Below are 18,743 nucleotides of genomic sequence, written 5' to 3'. Positions count from 1 at the left end.
ATGCCTTGAATCACGCTCCTCCATTTACAAATCCAGTCTGGCCCATAAATGTTATCACTGGGCCTACTTATTGCCCACGTTTGTCCATAAATAAACGGGCTCAACAGTAACTGGGCCCAAACTCGGCCTGTACTCAAATTATATTTGGGTGAACGGTTACAAGTTTCTACAGATAATGAATGAGTGCATCCGTCATCTGATTTGTAACTCAAAAACCAAGTTTAAATCCAAATGCATCTAAAAAGAGTCCAAAACTCTCTCCTTTTCCATCCATTTGCTATTTCGGCCCATATTATTTCTAATCCCACCTGGAAAGCCCAGCCCGTATTTGAATTTTGAGAAATGGGAACTAAACTTCGAAACAACTCTGCAGTGCCAGCGACACCTCAGCATGGCGTTTATTTATTAATTAAAAGAGAACAAAGGAAAGAACGAGTCCATATCATCTGAGGTAACATAATATTTCTGTTCACATATGGACCGTCCGATCAGAATTCGAGACAATCCGGCCCAAGACAAAATGCACGGGTCCCTTTTATATTCGTGCTGAATAAGATCAGACGGTCTGATGTAAATATAAATATTCTGTTACCTCTGGGAATATGAATTCTGCCGCACGGTGTCAGCGTGTCTATCTCCTTGCCCTCCTTAATTACAATAAAACCTCACTTACGTATATGAATTCTGCCGCACGGTGTCAGCGTGTCTATCTCCTTGCCCTCCTTAATTACCATAAAACCTCACTTACGTATATGAATTCTGCCGCACGGTGTCAGCGTGTCTATCTCCTTGCCCTCCTTAATTACCATAAAACCTCACTTACGTACTGAGAAAGAGCATCGACACAAAACCAGTAACAATCAGCAATGAATCGTCTCGCGCGCTTCTTCTCTCGACCCGATAACACAGTTGTGGCCGCGACCCGTTTGATCGGCGGGTGGAGGAGGGGGTTTTGCGATGAACCGGGAGGCAGAGAGGCGCTAAATTATGACGTAGTTATTGTCGGAGCGGGTCCTGCTGGGTTATCTGCTGCGATCCGATTGAAGCAGATTTGCCAAGAGAGAAACACTGATCTCTCCGTTTGTGTCCTCGAGAAGGGCTCTGAAGTTGGTAACTCTTTTTTTTTTTTCAATTGGTGTTTGCACATTATTTAGGGAATGAGAAATTGATCTATGTTTAATTTATGAATAGTTCTGTTCAAATTGTTCGGTTCATCGGAGTTAAAAGTTCGTGATTCGAGAATAATTCGGGTATATTTCGGGAATGATTCGAAATTATCCGGACCGGAGATCTCAGTCCCAGAAGAGAGCAAAAAAAAAAAAGTTTCGGGAAAACTTTGGGAAAAATTCGTAAAATTCGCAAATAATTTGGTCAATCAAATAATTCACGAATCTTGTGAATATGGTAACAGCAATAAAGTTATATTTTGTTTCCTTAATGGATGTGGCATTACACCTTTCTCTCTGTTTTTTTTTCGATATAGGTGCTCATATATTGTCAGGAAATGTTTTTGAGCCGCGAGCATTAAATGAGTTGATTCCAAACTGGAGGCAAGAGGGGGTATGTCTGGATTTGTATTTCTCATTTCTGGAACATTTGGTATTTTATTTTATTTTATTTCAATTTAAGCCTTAATTTTTGTAGGCCCCAATAAATGTACCAGTCTCTACCGATAAGTTTTGGTTTTTGACAAGGAGCAGAGCGCTGTCGCTTCCTTCTCCCTTTAACAACAAAGGAAACTATGTAATAAGGTATGAGAACTTTTATCTAGAAAGTGTTTCAAAAATCAAGAATTTGTAAAGTAGGTTGATTTTGTTCAATGAGGGTAATTTGGTCAGATAATTCATAGTTTTTGTACTTGCTTTTGCAGTTTAAGCCAATTGGTTCGATGGATGGCAACAAAGGCTGAAGAATTAGGGGTGGAAATATATCCAGGTTTTGCTGCCGGTGAGGTACAATCAAATTATCAGACAAGATTATTTTTCAAAATGAAGTGAATCGGTGAGATATAAGATTTATCTTATATATAAATAATTGAGCAGGTTTTGTATGACGAAAATGAAGCGGTTGTTGGTGTGGCAACCAATGATATGGGAATTGCTAAAGATGGCTCAAAAAAGGAGACATTTCAACGAGGCGTTGAACTAAGAGGTACATCTAACGAACTTGTAGTGCTTTTATAGATGCCCCCTTGAAGTATTGAATAATTACTTTTGAGTCAAATTGCTTGTATGTGCATACAAGAATGCAAATGCCAAAAATTACCCCTTAACTAGTATATTTCCTTAAGTTCCGTTTGATTTTGCTAGATTTTTTTGTGGCCGTATGCTGTTTTGTACAGATTCTTTATTTTGTTCGACTCATGAAATTTATCTTCATGGTCAGTGAAATAAAAAAAATGATGATGCAGGAAGAATTACACTTCTAGCAGAGGGATGCCGGGGCTCATTATCTGAGGTTTGTTTGGATGAAAAACATTACTACTATGTACTATAGTCTAATTAATTATGTCCCCACTCTTTTTATCTTAACAGAAAATTATTAAGAAGTTTAATCTCCGAGAAAAAGGTCAAGGGCAGCATCAGACATATGCTCTTGGGATAAAGGAGGTAATCCTATATATTTTATTTTGTTTTTTATTTTGACTTTGACTTTTCTGGTCAACAAGTAGTGTGGAAAAAATTGATGTGGTTGACCTTGTACCTGTATGGTATGACACATGCAGGCTGCATATTTACATTTTGTGCATGTTCACATGTTAGATTTTATGGATATGAATGTCATAGTCTTATAATTGGATTGGGTTTGTCATGCAAAATAAGTACATTTTATGGCTATGGCACACACTTCCTTTTTTTTTAGAACACATGCGCAAATTGGATGCATTGCTTGTGTCAGTTATTTAATAATAAAAAATGCATCTCATATGAACTCAAAATACACCAATTTGGACTACTCATGTTAAGCTTGATAAGGCGTAGAAACTCGTTTTCTTTTCTTGTTAGCTTTGTGTAAGAGTGGAAGTATGACATGATATGTTTTCTAGGTCTGGGAAATTGAAGAAAGCAAGCATGAACCGGGTTCGGTGATTCATACAATTGGTTGGCCTTTGGATTTTAACACTTATGGGGGGTCTTTTCTATATCATATGGCTGATAGACAAGTACAACTATTGACTCCTTAAATATAACATCAATCCTGTGTAAATTTTTGCAGTTTTTTCATTGTCCTGTTTTGCTAAGTATGCATGATGTTTTCAGGTATCAATTGGATTAGTTGTGGCATTGAACTATCACAACCCTTACTTGAGTCCTTATGATGAATTTCAGGTTTCTTTTCCTTGTTACTATCAATTTTATTGTTGATTTATGAACTTTGTGAAAATTTTGGAAACTACACCGAGGTTCAATCAATCTTTGCAAAAAAGAACCTAGAATTTGTAGCATTGTTAAAAAGTAGGAGTGGGAGCATATTATCTTTCTGTAATCAAATTATACATGTGACCCATTTATATCTCATTTTTTGCTAAATGTCATGTTTAATTAGATTATAATCAATAGATAAATAATAAAAAACCAAAGCAATTGTTTTCTGATATTAGTGGAAAGTGCATGTATGTCCGTGAAAAATAATTTAGAAAAGTCTGAAAATGCCCTTGAATTATTGGAGTTGGTTCAATTAGGCCCTTTAAGTTTGATATAGTTCATTTGCCTCCCAAGCCTTCTCTTCTCTTCTCTTCTCTTCTTGTTTTGTCACAATACTTCTTTTATTGAAACAAAGTTTTGATTTTCTGTTTCAAAAGAACTTGCAATTTAGCTACAACTCATCCCACATCCCACCTTGTTTAACAATCAGCATCACTATTCTTGTTTGCTAGCTCATGTGCTAGTTGTAAAAATATCATTTAAGTGTTAAAATCAAGAAAAAAATAAAATTGGTTTGAAATTGAAGATGTATAAACAAACAAAAAAAAAGACAATGGGTGAGTTGTGGGAAAGGGGGAAGGTCCAATTTTGCTTGGAAAAAAAAAAAAATTGACCGTACCTCATTTTATCACTAGCAAAACTAACTTCATTAGTTACTCTATTGTTTTGGAAGGGGAATATCATGGGAGGAAAGGAGTAGGGAGAAAAAATAATTTATTTGTTAACTGCTAATAGGAGTGACTCAACCGAATGAAAATCAGAAGTTTAGAAGGGCGAATGAACCAAATAAAAGTTGAAGGGTCTAATTGAACTAACTACAATAGTTCATTGCTATTTTCAGACTTTTCTCAAAATAATTCTACATCCAAAATGTTCAGATTACTCCTTGTCCATTGAAAGATAGGTTTGTTTGCAAAGGGCATGGACATCAGTTTGTTCTCCGAATTAGAATAAAAGTGGGTGTTTTGTTTTCAAAATATTTCTTTTCATAATACCCTTCATTTATTTATTTATTTTGATGTATGAATTTCCAGAAATTCAAACATCATCCGGCTATTAGAAAACTATTGGAAGGTGGAAATGTTATCCAGTACGGTGCTCGCACACTAAATGAAGGTGGCTTTCAGGTAATTTATTAGTAGATTGTTGGTGTAATATAATTGAATTTGAGTATGGTACTATGCATAGCGCATAATGATCTGTACTATGGATCAATATCTCCATTTTCAAAATCCTAACAATCAATCTGAATCGTTTAATATGATCTCCATATGAAAATGTACTTATAGATCAAATTTTACATTTTTTAGATTTTTTTTAGATTTTTTATCTATATTTTTTAGATGGGTAGAAAATCACTTGATCTAAAGATTGTAAATCATTCAAAAGTAGTGATTTTTTACCTATCTAAAAATAAAGTAAAAAATTCTGGAAAATGTAAAATTTAGTCTGCAAGTACATTTCCATATGGAAATTTGTTGAACAGTTCAGATCGATGATTTGGACTTTGAAAACAAAAATATTGATCCGTGGTACATACTAATCTGCACTGTGCATAGTGCTATTGTCTCACTCATTGAATTGTATTACAAAATTGATTAGTCTATTTCTTTGATTGACAAAATTTGCAGTCAATACCAAATCCAGTTTTTCCGGGAGGAGCAGTTATCGGCTGCTCTGCTGGATTTATTAATGTGCCCAAAATTAAAGGAACACATACTGCCATGAAATCTGGTTAGTTTTTAATTACCACTTTGTTCAATCATTGATAAATGCTCTGCTATGTTACCTTGAATTTATCATTTGTGCACTGTAGGTATGATAGCAGCAGAAGCAACATATAATGCTCTAGCTGAAGGGGCAAAAATGGAATTGTACTGGGAAAATCTTAAGAAATCATGGATCTGGGAAGAGCTCTATAAAGTCCGAAACTATCGACCGGTAAGCGACATGCAAGTAATATTATTTCTAATTTATCTACAGAATACCTAATTTACAGTATGCATATATGCAGGCTTTTGAATATGGACTTCTTCCCGGCTTAGCTATGTCTGGATTGGAGCAGTAAGGTCTCATTTTATAAAAGAAAGCAAGTTTTGTCTATTTTATTATAATTGTTGATATTTTTCAGTTTTTTTGGTTAGCTATATTTTCAAAGGAAGGTTACCGTTGACATTAAAGCACGGAAAGCCTGATCATGAAGCCACAGATGTAAGATTTCTGAATGCCTACAAGCCTATAACCTAACAGTATTATAGAAAGCACTTGAGTGAGGCTATGATACCATGTATAGCGCATATTGGTCCGTACTATGGATCAATATCTCCAATTTTAAAGTCTAAATAGTCGTACTGAACCGTTCAACATGATATCCACAAGAAAATGTACCTGTACATCAAATACATTTTGTTAGAATTTTTTTACTATTTTCTTAGATATGTAAAAAATCACTCTATCTAAAGATTTTAGACCATTCAAAAGTAGTGATTTTCAACCTATCTAAAGAAATAGGAAAATAATAAAAATATAAAATCTGGTCTGCAAGTACATTTTCATATGGAGATCATGTTGAGCGGTTGAGATCAACTGTTTGAACTTTGAAAGCGAAGATATTGATCCACAATATGGACCAATCCGTGCTATGCATAGTACCATAGCCTCACTCAAAGCAACAAACTTGCACCCGAAAATGTTCCTCGCTCTTTTTTTATCCATCAGTGAGTGTGATAAGAGGGCTAGTTTGAGTATATGTTGATATTAGGAAGTCATTTTGTAGGTATTTCCAATAGAAGTTCCACTTGAACATTACATAAATGATTTTCTGGATTATTTACAATGTAGAAATTTACATAACTACCATAATGTACAGGTGGCAAGCAAGCATAAACATATTAATTATCCGAAACCCGATGGTCAGATATCTTTTGATGTACCTACTTCATTGTACAGGTTTGCACCTTCTTTATAAATTATATCATGTTTAGAACTTGCTTCGTGATGTACTGCATAGGCCACGACAGCTTGTGGTTTTTGTTTTTCATTTGGTATCTAAATGTGCACAGTATAAATGAGATAAAGCCTCGACCTAATTCAATTAAGTCTCTAATGCTTCGATTCTTGCAAAATTCTTAATCCTTTAATCAGACAAAACTTGGTCAAAACTGTAGGTTGTTCTGAGATACAGCACCTGGTAGATAGTTGTTTCTACTTGCTAGATTTTTTTTTCAGTGAGTGAGGCTATGGTACTATGCATAGCACATATTGGTCTGTACTATGGATGAATATCTCGATTTTGAAAGTCTAAACAATCGATCTAAAATATTCAACTTGATTTCCAGATGAAAATGTACTTGTAGGTTAACTTTTACATTTTTTTTAGATATATAGAAAATCACTTGATTTAAAGATTCTAGACCATTGAAAAGTAGTGATTTTCTACCTATATAAAGAAATAGTAAAAAGATTCAAAAATATATAAAATTTAGTCTGCAAGTACATATTTCATATGGAAATCATGTTGAATGGTTCAGATTGACTATTTGAAATGTTGGAAATGAAAATATTGATCCGTAGTACAAACCCATCTGCGCTATGCATAGTACCATAGCCTCACTCTTTTTTAATTGCTAATAACCTTTTTTACAATCAGGAGCAACACAAATCATGATCATGATCAACCATCTCATCTACGTTTGAGAGACCCAAGTTTGCCCCAAAGTGTAAATCTACCATTATATGCTGCCCCAGAGACGCGCTACTGTCCAGCTCGGGTCTACGAGTAAGATACTACTACCATTTGTACTTTTCTTCTTAAATAGTTGACGATAATGAGTGAGGCTACGGTACTTTGCAAACCACAGAGCGGTCCATACTATGAATTCATATCTGTTTCGAAGTTCAAAGAGTCGATCTGAACCACTCAACATGATCTCCATATGAAAATATAGGTGAAGACCTGATTTTACGTTTTTTAGAATTTTTTTACTATTTTTTCAGATAGGTTGAAAATCACTACTTTTGGATGGTCAAGAATTTTTAGATAAGGTGATTTTCTACTTATTTTAAAAAATAGTAAAAAAATTATAAAATATGTAAAATTTGATCTCCAAGTATATTTTCAGATGAAGATCATGTTGGACGGTTTGGATCGACTGTTTCAACTTTGAAAACGAAAATATGGATACATAGTACGGATTGATGTACGCTTTGCAAAGTACCATAACCTCAATTGACGATTATTACAGTTCGTTTTTTAAAGTGAAATTTTTGTGAAGGTATGTCCCTGATGAGAAAAATAGACAGAAGCTCCAAATAAACGCACAAAATTGCCTCCATTGCAAGGTACAACCTTCCTTTCTAGAAATTAATCCCGTCAGTTTTTGTAAATCACTGATATTATTTTCTGATTTGCAATTAGCACCCTAAATGATGTGATATGCCTGTTTTATTAAGCATTTGACCATTTTGCCCCTAAATGATGTTCCTTCTGTTGAAATGCAAACTGAAATCTAATCAAACAAAGGCAAAGCAGATGCTAAGTGTGGATTAATATTCCAAGTATATATGCACTCTGGAAGTAAATTAAGCAGATTTAAAAAAAAAATGCAGGATAATTTGTTAATTTTTGTCTGACTTAAACCACTATTGTAATTGCTGTGTAATTTTATTTGCCCTAATTTGTTAATTTTTTTCTGACTTAAACCACTATTGTAATTGCTGTGTAATTTTATTTGCAAACATTCCAAAAGGTCATGTGTGTTAATTGGAAATATGAGATATATGGTTGGAGTATGTTAAAATCATAATTTCTAAGGTTTTAATATAATTTGCACACAGGCATGTGATATAAAAGATCCAAAGCAAAACATTGAGTGGATTGTGCCAGAAGGTGGCGGGGGACCGGGCTACTCGGTGATGTAGATGTTACTGGTATTGTTACAGTGATATCAAAATAAAAAATCATGTTAAAGAGGCCTACATCTTAGCTGCTTTGTATTTGATGAATTGATATAGAACTGTGCTCAATATCAAAAGAACACTATTACATTTGGAACAGTACAATTAGGCGCCAAGATCTCTTTGGGATGTGGCATCAAAACTTCTTCCTCTTTGTAAAACACACATATGTTAAATAATAAGAGAAGCTATGGTACTATGCATAGCGTATATTGGTTTGTACTATGAATTAATATCTTCATTTTTAAAGTCTAAATAGTCAATTCGAACCATTCAATGTAATCTCCACATAAATTTTTTTATGTATTTGTAGATCAAATTTTACATCTGTTTTTTGAAAACTTTTACTGTTATTTAGATAGGTAGAAAAACACTTTTATCTAAAGATCTTAGAACATTCAAAAGTAATGATTTTTTACCCATCTTAAAATGTAGTAAAAAAATTTATAAAAGATATAAAATTTAGAAGTATGTTTCATATGATCATTTTGAACAGTTTAAAATTTAGAAACAAAGATATTGATCTAGCAAGGACCAATTCATGATATGCATACTATAGCCTCACTCGAGCAATAATTGAGTAATAATTATAATTTGTAAAATTTGGATGCATCCAAGTTACAGAGATTGCTTCGGGTTTGAAGCAACGGATATTTATTAGCACCTCCTTTTCTTTTTCTAATGAGATTCCTTTCATAGAGTGGAAGTCTAATGCCCGAAACTACAATTTAGTAATATTATGTTTGACCTCATCTTATACGCAATCCAATGCCGTTCAGATATGAAATGGTTGACTATGAAAACAAGTTGCCTGCTCTGATATATGTGACTGCATTTAGTAATGCTGATTTTTACCCAAAAATTTATAAAAATGTCTTTAAACTCATCTTGCAAGCAATATAATATAAGAGGGATATCATTTTATGGTGACACATCTTGACATCATATATTTATGATCGAATTATTTTTGTGATTTCAAAATTCAAATAGTCGATTCGAACCGTTCAACATGATTTTTATATTAAAATATGCTTGGAGACCAAATTTTACATTTTCTGAAAAAATTTTACTATTTATTTAGAATTTTTAAGAATTGATGTTTTTCAATGATTCAGAATTATCTGAAAACAATAATTTTATACACATCTTAATAAATACTAAAAAAGTTCCAAAAAATAATACCATACATCTGAAAGGAAAAAAAAAACCAGCAAATTTTAAGAGTTGCCCTCTGGTGAGGTCTGAAGTTGGAAGAATGGAAATTGAAAGGTTAATTTGGTCCACATGTTTTGGTCTACTGCTCTTTTAAATCTTAGAAAAAAAAATAGTGCCAGTACAATAAACAAATCGACAGTTATCACCAATAAATCTAAACAATAATTGGATTTCTAATTTATATTTTGAGATCCTTGCTTTTGTCCTTGGTCCCCTTAATGAGATTCCTTATGATACCCAGCATATTCTCTCGGAAATCCTCCATCTCTGTGATAGGAGCAACTGCACTGCCTGAACTGGTCTTCTCCTTCTCCAGAATCTGATCTGGGGGTCATTAACATCAGAGGGCAGTATGTGCGCAGAGGCAGACTCAATAAGACCCGAGAGCGGATTTTGAGGTTTCGTATCCTCTGAGATATCTCAAACTTTGCGTGACTTTATGGAAAATCCCAACCCCGAATAGACACCGGACACGTCGGTCACGCAAAAGTTGAGATATCTCAGAACCCCCACAAATATTTTATATCAATATTGGGACAGCACAATTAGGCGCTAAGATCTCTTTGGGATGTGGCATCAAAACTCTCTCCTCTTTGAAAAACACACATATGTTAAGTAATAAGAGTGAGGCTATGGTACTATGCATAACGTATATTGGTTCATACTATATATGGATCAACATGATCTCCACATGAGAATGATTTTCTACCTATGTATATAAAAAATAGTAAAAATATTCTAAAAGATTAAAAAAAATTGCAGGTACGTTTTAGAGATCATTTTTAACAGTTAAAATCGGCTATTTAAACTTTAAAAATGAAGATATTGATCTATAGTATGTTGGTCCCAAAGGCACTTAGAGGGAGGGTGAATAGGCATTTTTATATTTTTGGTCCAAGTAATAATATTCTAACGTGCTATAAGTTATTCTTGGCAGAAACTAGAATAACTTTGTTCTAAATTAAATGTAAAGTAAGTAAAGTAAATATTAGAGTTTAGAGACACTTGACACGAGAATTGTTTACGGAGTTCGGCACTAACACCTACGTCTCCGGAGCTCGCGACCTTTTATATGACACGCCTTTCTTTATCCAATGAGAAAGGAGTACAAAGTGGAACCGGTGAGCCCTTACAATTCTTCTGGGAAGTCACACGGCCCTAACAACACAATCCGAGTCGCAAGGACTTTAAGGACTGCAAGGTGAGCACAAAGCTCGAAGTAGTAAATGATTTGTTCACACAGGATCACTCTAGGAGTTGGTTGATTGATTGAATAAGCTTGAGATTGATTGTGTATATTGAAGTTGTAGTGCACAAGCAACAACGGCTTTCTCTAGATCTGTAAATACGAAATATTGAAGTTGGAGGAGGCTAGAGTGACACTCCAAACCTTGGTATAGCTTCTATTTATAGAGAGCTGATAAAAATAAAGTAAGTGGTGCTGACCGTTGTAACGGTACAGGGGACCGTCACAACGATAGGTCAATCGGAGTGGTTTGGAGTGTAACGGTGGTCACTGTTGATCACGGTAGATGACCGTGACAATGGTTCCCACCACGGAAATTCTCTGGAAGAGTTAGCGTTCGGTGACGCTAAAACTATTTTAAGCGTCACGGGATTTGTACATGATTTATTTGTTCCGTTATCACGGTCACTGGACCGTGACAATTGTAGGTCTCACTTAGGTCAATCTCAAGCTTATTTTACCAATCTTATATATACGTTATCCTTAATCTTGAGTTAATGCTTTAGCTATCCAGTGTCTTGTGCCTTCATGACCATATCTATGATGTTGTATTACAGTGCATTAATTCATCATTGATGTGTAATTACTAGTCCTTCACTTGTCATGAACTTGCACAGATACTCAAGAGAAAACTGTAAAATGCAATTATATATGTTTTACAAATCTAGTCAAACAGATAAGCCGAAGACTCCCAAAAGCCAACATAGTACAGATCAATCCATGATATGCATACTATAGCTTCACTCAAGTAATCCAATGTCGTTCAGATATCATTCTCTTTAACAAACAAAGGAAAAAAAAAAAAATTTAAGAGTTGGATCTGGTGAGATCCGAAGTTGGATTTCTCGAATGCTGCCATCCATGTACAAATCATAGGTTGGTCCACAGGTTTTGAATTGGTCTACTGCTCTATTCAAAAAATTATAAAAATGTCTTTCAACTCATGTTGCATGCAATATAATATAAGAGGAAGAGATTTCATTTTATGGTGACACATGTTGACATCATATTTTATAAGTTATTTTGTGATTTTAAAATTTAAATAGTCGATCTGAATCATTTAATATGATTTCCATATTAAAATGTACTTGGAGACCAAATTTTATATTTTCTAGAAAATTTAAAAATCGTTGTTTTTCAATGGTCCATAATTATCTAAAAACAATAATTTTGTACACATCTTAATAAATACTAAAAAAGTTCCAAAAAATAATACCATACATCTTAAAGGGGAAAAAAAAAACAGCAAATTTTAAGAGCTGCTCTCTGGTGAGGTCCGGAATTGGAAGAAGGCAATTGAAAGGTTAATTTGAAGATTGGTTCCATACATCTTTGTCAAAACGAATGGTTCCATACATGTACAAATCATAGGTTGGTCCACAGGTTTTGGTCTACTGCTCTTTTTAAAAAAAAATTAGTGGCAGTACAACAAACAAATCGACAGTTATCACTTATCACTTATCACCAATAAATCTAAACAATAATTGGATGTTTAATTATCTTTTGTGATTCTTGCTTTTGTCCTTGGTCGTTGACTCGTTGGTCCCCTTAATGAGATTCCTTGTGTCGATGTGACGATCAAATAGCTATTGTTGATACTACCATTTATTATAATTTCTGGAAACAAATTCAGATATCATTCTCTTATGAGTTGAAAGGTAATTTCTGAAATGGTGTCATATATACCAGTACAGATCATAGGTTGGTCCACAGGTGTTGGCCTACTCTTTTCAGAAAAAATAATCACGTGCAATATAGTGCAACAACCAAATCGACAATCATCAACAATAAATCTAAACAGTAATTGGATTTTATTTTTTATTTTATCTTGATCTCATAATTGAAGGACAGAACTCACAGAAGTCTGGAGAGTAGAGTGGAAAAAATATGTCATATCGTGCTATGCCGTGACTTTGGTCTCGTGCTGTGTCGTGTCGTAACCAAGTTAATTTTTCACGTACCATGCTGTACCGTGACTAAAATATCAAGGGGTGATCACGGCACGCGAGTCACGCCGTGCCCAAACATGCCTCGCTTGACCATTTAATTTTATTCAAGATTTACCATTTAATCAATATCTAATGGTCCTAATTACATGTGACTTGCGTGACTACGTGCCGTGCCGTGCCGTGACTAGATTTTTTACATGACATGTTGTGCCGTGCCAAAATTTCAAATAATTGTCACGGCACACAAATGATCACGGCACAGAACACACGAATCATAGCACGACGGCGGAGCTCAGAGAGACGGGCCTTAGAGGTAGCGGAGAAAGATCGCTGAAGAGTCGACCACAGCTGCAAAGAGGTCTTGCCTGAGACAACCTGACCTAGGATGGGTCCTGTCAGAGACGAACGGAGCCAACCGAGCAAGATCTGGTCTTGGCGATACCATGGTGAGTAGTCAGGATTGATTTGAGAAACACCTTCGGTAGTGATAATCGTCAAGGCAGGAGGCTGCTCGGTGAGGAACTGGTAGAGACCATATCCATGAAGAATCGGTATGATCTGAGACTGCCACGAGAGGTAATTCGTTCGATCAAGTTTCATAGAAATGGGATGATTGAGCATCACCACTGGAGGAAAAGAAGAACTAATAGAGGAGGGGAGAGATGGGAGGGGATTTTGGGAAGAAGAAGAGTTTGGATCGAGCTCCATAGAGCTCTGATACCATGAAACGAATTAATCAAGAAAGGAGAAATGAATTCTTTTATTCAATCAATCTCAAATCTTTCAGAATACAGAGCTCTATTTAAAGAGTCTAATCACAGTAGCTATCTAATAAACAGAATGTTTGTTACAGAGATTACATTAACTAACTCTACTAACCGAAGTTAGTTATGACTAACTAATCCTAGCTGTTACTAGAACTATGCTTATCATAAGTCCCAAAACTCGCAACATCACATACAACATCAAGTACAGCTCTTGTGTAGAAGCCAAAAATGTCAGGAACAGAGTAAATGATAACGGTAACGTTCTAGTTCACTGATGTTTAGAATAGTGCATCATAGTTTAATAAAGAATAATATCTTCAGGAATCAGGTTTACTCCAATAATCATATTTTACTAAACAAAAAACTTAGTATACACAAATGTATAGATACTAAAAAATGAGAGTCAATTAATCACTTCAATGAATAACGATGAAGAAGTCAACTTGATATCATACTAGCAAAAAATTGAGGGTCAATTGACCGCTCCAATAATCAAATTTTTGTCATCAACTTTTCATAATATATTGTTGTGAAGAGTTAATTTTTTGAACTGTTTTCAAGACATAATTTTGCTTTTGGAGGTGAATCGAATATTGAGAGTAGGTGGCTACTGTGTTTGGGTAACGCAAAATGTTTATCAACATGAAGAGGCTCAACAAAAGGTTTGAAAGGTAATTGCTGATCTAACAGGAGCATGAAGTATAGAGAGGAAGGTAGGGAGGGAGGAAGAGGATAATAATGGACACCTCCATTTAAAATTAGAGGGTATAATGGTCAATTTAGTTTTCAAAATAATTAAATGGGGATAAAAGAAATAATGTTAAATTTGTATGGGAATATTGGATATTATGACTTTTTGATGGGTAAATTGGCTATTTCAAAATTTTACATGGTACACCGGAAATTTTCTCTTAATACTTTGATGTGTAACTTGTTATGATAATTTCTTTTCTAGTCTCCTAATAGTTCTCGCATCAACCTTTCTCTAACAAAGTAGTGGAGATCCGGTATCTCTGTATCAACCTTATCCAATCATCCCCGCATCAACATTTATCTAACAAAAATACTTACCCTCGTAGGAATAAATGCTTCAGTGCATAGGTATAAAATATAAATACTTGTAAAATAAGATATTAATACTTGATATGTAACTTGATATGATAGAAGAGGAGGGATCAAGTTACAACACTTGAAAGTTACAACAAAGTTACAACATCATTTTTTTTCATTTTCAAAGTCCAAATCGTCGATCCAAACCGTTAGATATTCAATCTATATTAAAATGTGCTTGCAGACCAAATTTTACATTTTTTGAAATTTTTTTGCTATTTATTAAGATGGGTACAAAATCGCTGTTTTTATTAAAATTCTGCACCATTAAAAACAGCAATTTTGTACCCATCTTAATAAATAGCAAAAAAATTTCAAAAAATGTAAAATTTGGTCTGTAAGCACATTTTAATATAGATTGAATATCTAACGGTTTGGATCGACGATTTGGACTTTGAAAATGAAAAAAAATGATGTTGTAACTTTGTTGTAACTTTCAAGTGTTGTAACTTGATCCCTCCTCATGATAGAATGCCTGAATATTCAGCTTTGTACAATATATATATATATATAAATACTTCAGTGCATATGTATAAATATTTGCAATATTTGATATTAATACTTTCAGACGTCATCCAACATCATAGGTAAAAAAATATCAAATTTTGCGCTCCCCAAGATAGTTATGATAATAATAATAATTTTAGAAACATATATAGTCCTCTATTTAGTTTGAGTGATTTCTCATAGATATTTATAGTACGGTGATGTTTCAGAAATTTAATCAAGGAGACAATTATTTACTTCATAAATATAAATATTAATATTTTAAAAAAAATCACTGTTAAATTTTTTGCAGTACCAAGCAGCAATTCTAATGGCATTTTTCCATAACAAAAATGGGTAAAGCTTTTTTCCGAAATTTGGAACCGAATTTGATAAAAGCATTAAATCAATTCGTCGATCCAGACTGAATTAGTACCGATTAAAATTCTGACGGTTGAGATTCAACTCAAAATTTGTGTTACCTGTTATCCCATAGAATCCGGACTTAGATCACCATCTCTTTCCAGAAAGCTGTCTCCTGTAGTCCCAAACCAGTACTATATTCCCGCGTGTACCCATAGACAACAGAGTCCGCCGAATCAAATCGAGAGCAAACCTGTTCATGCTCCATGCTTATTCTCATCACTGTCTCTGACACCCCGGTCCCATTTCTAGACAGTTTCAAATCTCGCTCTCTGTTCATACACCAAGATCTATCCAAACAATCCACCCCGCGTTCGTTCCCGTCGGTGCATCACCTATCACACAGTCTGGATATACTCTGAAGTAACTCAAATTTTGAGTTTAGATTCAGATCGTGTGATCAGAATCCGGATCCTTCAATATTCGTGCTGAAACAGATCTGACGGTCTATATTTAAACATAAAATTTGAGTTACTTTAGGTGATAGGAATTCCTTATCTTTTTTTCTTTTTTTTTTTGAGAAAAACCCGTAGGTAAGGAATTCCTTATCACCTCTCCCTTCTTTGCTTACTACATTTAGCAAATAAATACACCGAGGCGCCAAAACATACACACACAGATTCTTGAGTCACTCTCTCAAATCTCTCGTCTGCATTCATTAAAACAATTCGTTAATCCCCCCCCCCCCTTCTCTCTCCCTCTTTCCCCTCCGATTTCATTTCTCAGATCCAAACCCTCTATGGCGCCGGAGCCCCAGCCATTTCGGATCTATATCGGGTACGACCCGCGTGAGGACGCGGCCTATGAGGTGTGTTGCCATTCCCTCCTAAAGCATTCTTCAATCCCGCTTGAGATCCATCCGCTCCGCCAGTCCGACCTCCGCTCTGCCGGGCTTTACTGGCGCGACCGCGGTCCCACTGAGTCGACGGAGTTCTCCTTCACTCGCTTCCTCACCGCTCACCTTGCTGGCTTCACTGGCTGGGCAATGTTCGTCGATTGCGATTTCCTTTACCTCTCTGACATCCAAAACCTTGTTTCTCTTACCGACGACCGGTACGCTGTCATGTGTGTGAAGCATGATTACACGCCCAAGGAGACAACAAAAATGGATGGTGCAGTGCAGACAGTATACCCGCGCAAGAACTGGTCGTCAATGGTGTTGTACAATTGTGCTCATCCGAAGAATAAGGTGCTCAATCCGGAGACGGTTAGTAGCCAGACTGGTGCTTTTTTGCATAGGTTCTCATGGTTGGAGGATGATGAGATTGGGGAGGTGCCATTTGTGTGGAATTTCTTGGTGGGGCATAATGCGGTTGACCCGAAGGATCCGAGTACCCAGCCGTGTGCAATTCACTACACATCAGGTGGACCGTGGTTTGAGAGGTACAAAGATTGCGACTTTGCGGATGTTTGGTTGAAGGAATTCGAGGAGTATGAGAAGGAGAATCAGAAGAAAGGGGATGCAAAGGAGAAGGTGGTGAAAGAAGAGAATGGGTTTGCCGCATCAGCTGTTTAATCACGAAATGTTATGGTTTTGATTGGTATTAGTAATTCATTTTAATGTGTTTGTTGAATCAATTTGTTATTGTCGAGTTATTAGTACGTGAATAATTCCTTAGTTGCTGCATCTTATGTTGATTCTATCCGCTTTATATATGGAGAGAGCGGTTATAATATTCAATATAAGATTAGTGGCATTTGATTCTGACACTGTCAAACATTTGTATTGTGTGTACTTGATGTTGTATAGTTAGCCAAGTAAGAAAGGATGTTTTGTTGATCTCTGTATTGGTCAATTGTTGTTGCTATATATTATATCTGGTTATACTGGTTATGCTGCTATATATTATATCGGGCACATGTTGGTCAATTGTTGGTCTTTATTGTTTTTTTATTCCTCATCCATTGGAGGTCAAACCAGAAGAAAATTGGGGATGGACTGAAATTTATTATTGAAAATATTCTAATGTAAGTGCTTATTAATGTATTACCATGTTATATGAGTAACTCTTTATTTGCTCGTTCATTCCTTTACCAGTTTTTATGTACCAGTAATTTACCTGACCAGCTTGGCATACTATTGAGTTCATAAAACATGGTAACTAGTTTCTTCAGAAAAGGCTGGTGATTTGATTCTTTATAATTATTTGATAGCAGTTGATTTTCATTTCTTAATTATATATTTTTTTTGGAATTTATTCATCATTATTATTTTATTTTTGACAGAGTATCCCATATGGCGTATCTGTTTCTATTAACAAATACAAACATATTCCAAACACCAATCCTCATGACAACCTAACTAACATAAAACACTACTAACCTATATATTGAAAATGAGAAGAAGGGGTCCAGAATCAACCAGTCAGTACTGGAAACACTCTCGATCAACTATAACCAACAAAACCATAACCTTCTGCCTGTAACAGTAATATCCCAATTAACAATGGTCATAAAAAGACACCTCTAATGCGTCGCAGAACCAAAGAACAATACTGGTACCATACTCCTAAAGAATCATTTTTACTGTCAACAGATACTAAAAACAACAAATTAACATTGTTTGGAAATTATGTTCGTAAAAGAGTGGGTACTCCATACTTGTCTGCTTTCTTTTCCAAAGCAGAATAATGGCAGATCTTGCTTATTTGTCAGTATGTAGTATTTATGTTGATTAATGAAGTGGGACTTGTTTGTTTGTTGTAGGTGTGATAATTGGTTGTCTCCATAATAGAGAGAGAGAGAGAGAGAGAGAGAGAGCAGTAAATAATTTGTCAGGTAAATGATTAAAAATTGGTTTGAAGGTAAATATCTATGATCATGTGAACCTTTATTTGAATTAAAATTGCATTTTACAATTCTGGTCAAAATCTAGAAAAATACTCGAGTATACTTTACATGCTGTATCAATTTTAGGAAGAGATTCAAAGAAATGAATTAATTATGATTTTAGTAAGCTTAAAGGGCAAATATGCCCCTGAACTGAACAATAAGGATTCTTGTAATTTTTTAACATACACCATACCTTTTATTGAACAGTAAACTATATTATATCATGAATCCAAGATTCCAAGTGCAGGAAAGAACAAAAGGCAAAAAAATTAAAGAAAACATCAAGATACTACCATGAAGAAGGCATTTTAGTATTATTAAAGAGGTTTGAATT

At 34.9% G+C, this 18,743-nt stretch overlaps 2 protein-coding genes and 1 long non-coding RNA gene across 6 annotated transcripts; 2 read left to right on the top strand and 1 right to left on the bottom strand.

Annotated features, from left to right (window-relative positions):
* The first annotated feature begins 783 nt into the window (after window positions 1-783).
* Window positions 784-8,523, top strand: ETFQO (electron-transfer flavoprotein:ubiquinone oxidoreductase). Of its 4 annotated transcripts, XM_078305183.1 has the most exons (18): window positions 788-1,110; window positions 1,484-1,560; window positions 1,645-1,751; window positions 1,871-1,952; window positions 2,043-2,151; window positions 2,411-2,457; window positions 2,535-2,609; window positions 3,047-3,163; window positions 3,261-3,329; window positions 4,460-4,552; window positions 5,057-5,159; window positions 5,242-5,366; window positions 5,440-5,489; window positions 5,570-5,636; window positions 6,295-6,374; window positions 7,075-7,203; window positions 7,700-7,766; window positions 8,262-8,523. In XM_078305183.1, the coding sequence occupies exons 1-18, from the start codon at window positions 867-869 to the stop codon at window positions 8,343-8,345; spliced, it is 1,725 nt and encodes a 574-aa protein (XP_078161309.1). In that variant the 5' UTR covers window positions 788-866; the 3' UTR covers window positions 8,346-8,523. The 4 variants fall into 4 exon arrangements, with proteins under 4 accessions (XP_078161312.1, XP_078161310.1, XP_078161311.1 ...); XM_078305184.1 differs by lacking the exon at window positions 7,075-7,203 and having other exon boundaries at window positions 785-1,110; XM_078305185.1 differs by lacking the exons at window positions 7,075-7,203; window positions 7,700-7,766; window positions 8,262-8,523 and adding an exon at window positions 6,593-6,660 and having other exon boundaries at window positions 785-1,110.
* LOC144556762 (uncharacterized) lies at window positions 8,025-8,261 on the bottom strand. The gene is made up of 2 exons (XR_013512493.1): window positions 8,122-8,261; window positions 8,025-8,057 (listed from the first exon to the last, which is right to left on the bottom strand). It is a non-coding gene; the product is annotated as an uncharacterized LOC144556762 (long non-coding RNA).
* Window positions 8,524-16,149: 7,626 nt separating the features above from the next.
* Window positions 16,150-17,381, top strand: CDI (Nucleotide-diphospho-sugar transferases superfamily protein). The gene has a single exon (XM_078305111.1). The coding sequence runs from the start codon at window positions 16,317-16,319 to the stop codon at window positions 17,091-17,093; it is 777 nt and encodes a 258-aa protein (XP_078161237.1). The 5' UTR covers window positions 16,150-16,316; the 3' UTR covers window positions 17,094-17,381.
* The last annotated feature ends 1,362 nt before the right edge of the window (window positions 17,382-18,743 follow it).

The sequence above is a fragment of the Carex rostrata genome, chromosome 7 (genome assembly GCF_964058835.1).
Source record: "Carex rostrata chromosome 7, lpCarRost1.2, whole genome shotgun sequence".
Taxonomy (NCBI): domain Eukaryota; kingdom Viridiplantae; phylum Streptophyta; class Magnoliopsida; order Poales; family Cyperaceae; genus Carex; species Carex rostrata.
The sequence above is the reverse complement of the archived record's forward strand: the minus strand, read 5'-3'. Positions and strand labels throughout refer to the sequence as shown.

Coding starts and splice junctions, on each gene's coding strand:
- ETFQO (XM_078305183.1), top strand. CDS start 867: ATGAATCGTCTCGCGCGCTTCTTCTCTCGACCCGATAACACAGTTGTG. Junction 1,752..1,870: donor AAAGGAAACTATGTAATAAG/GTATGAGAACTT, acceptor TTGCTTTTGCAG/TTTAAGCCAATTGGTTCGAT. Junction 3,330..4,459: donor GTCCTTATGATGAATTTCAG/GTTTCTTTTCCT, acceptor ATGAATTTCCAG/AAATTCAAACATCATCCGGC.
- CDI (XM_078305111.1), top strand. CDS start 16,317: ATGGCGCCGGAGCCCCAGCCATTTCGGATCTATATCGGGTACGACCCG.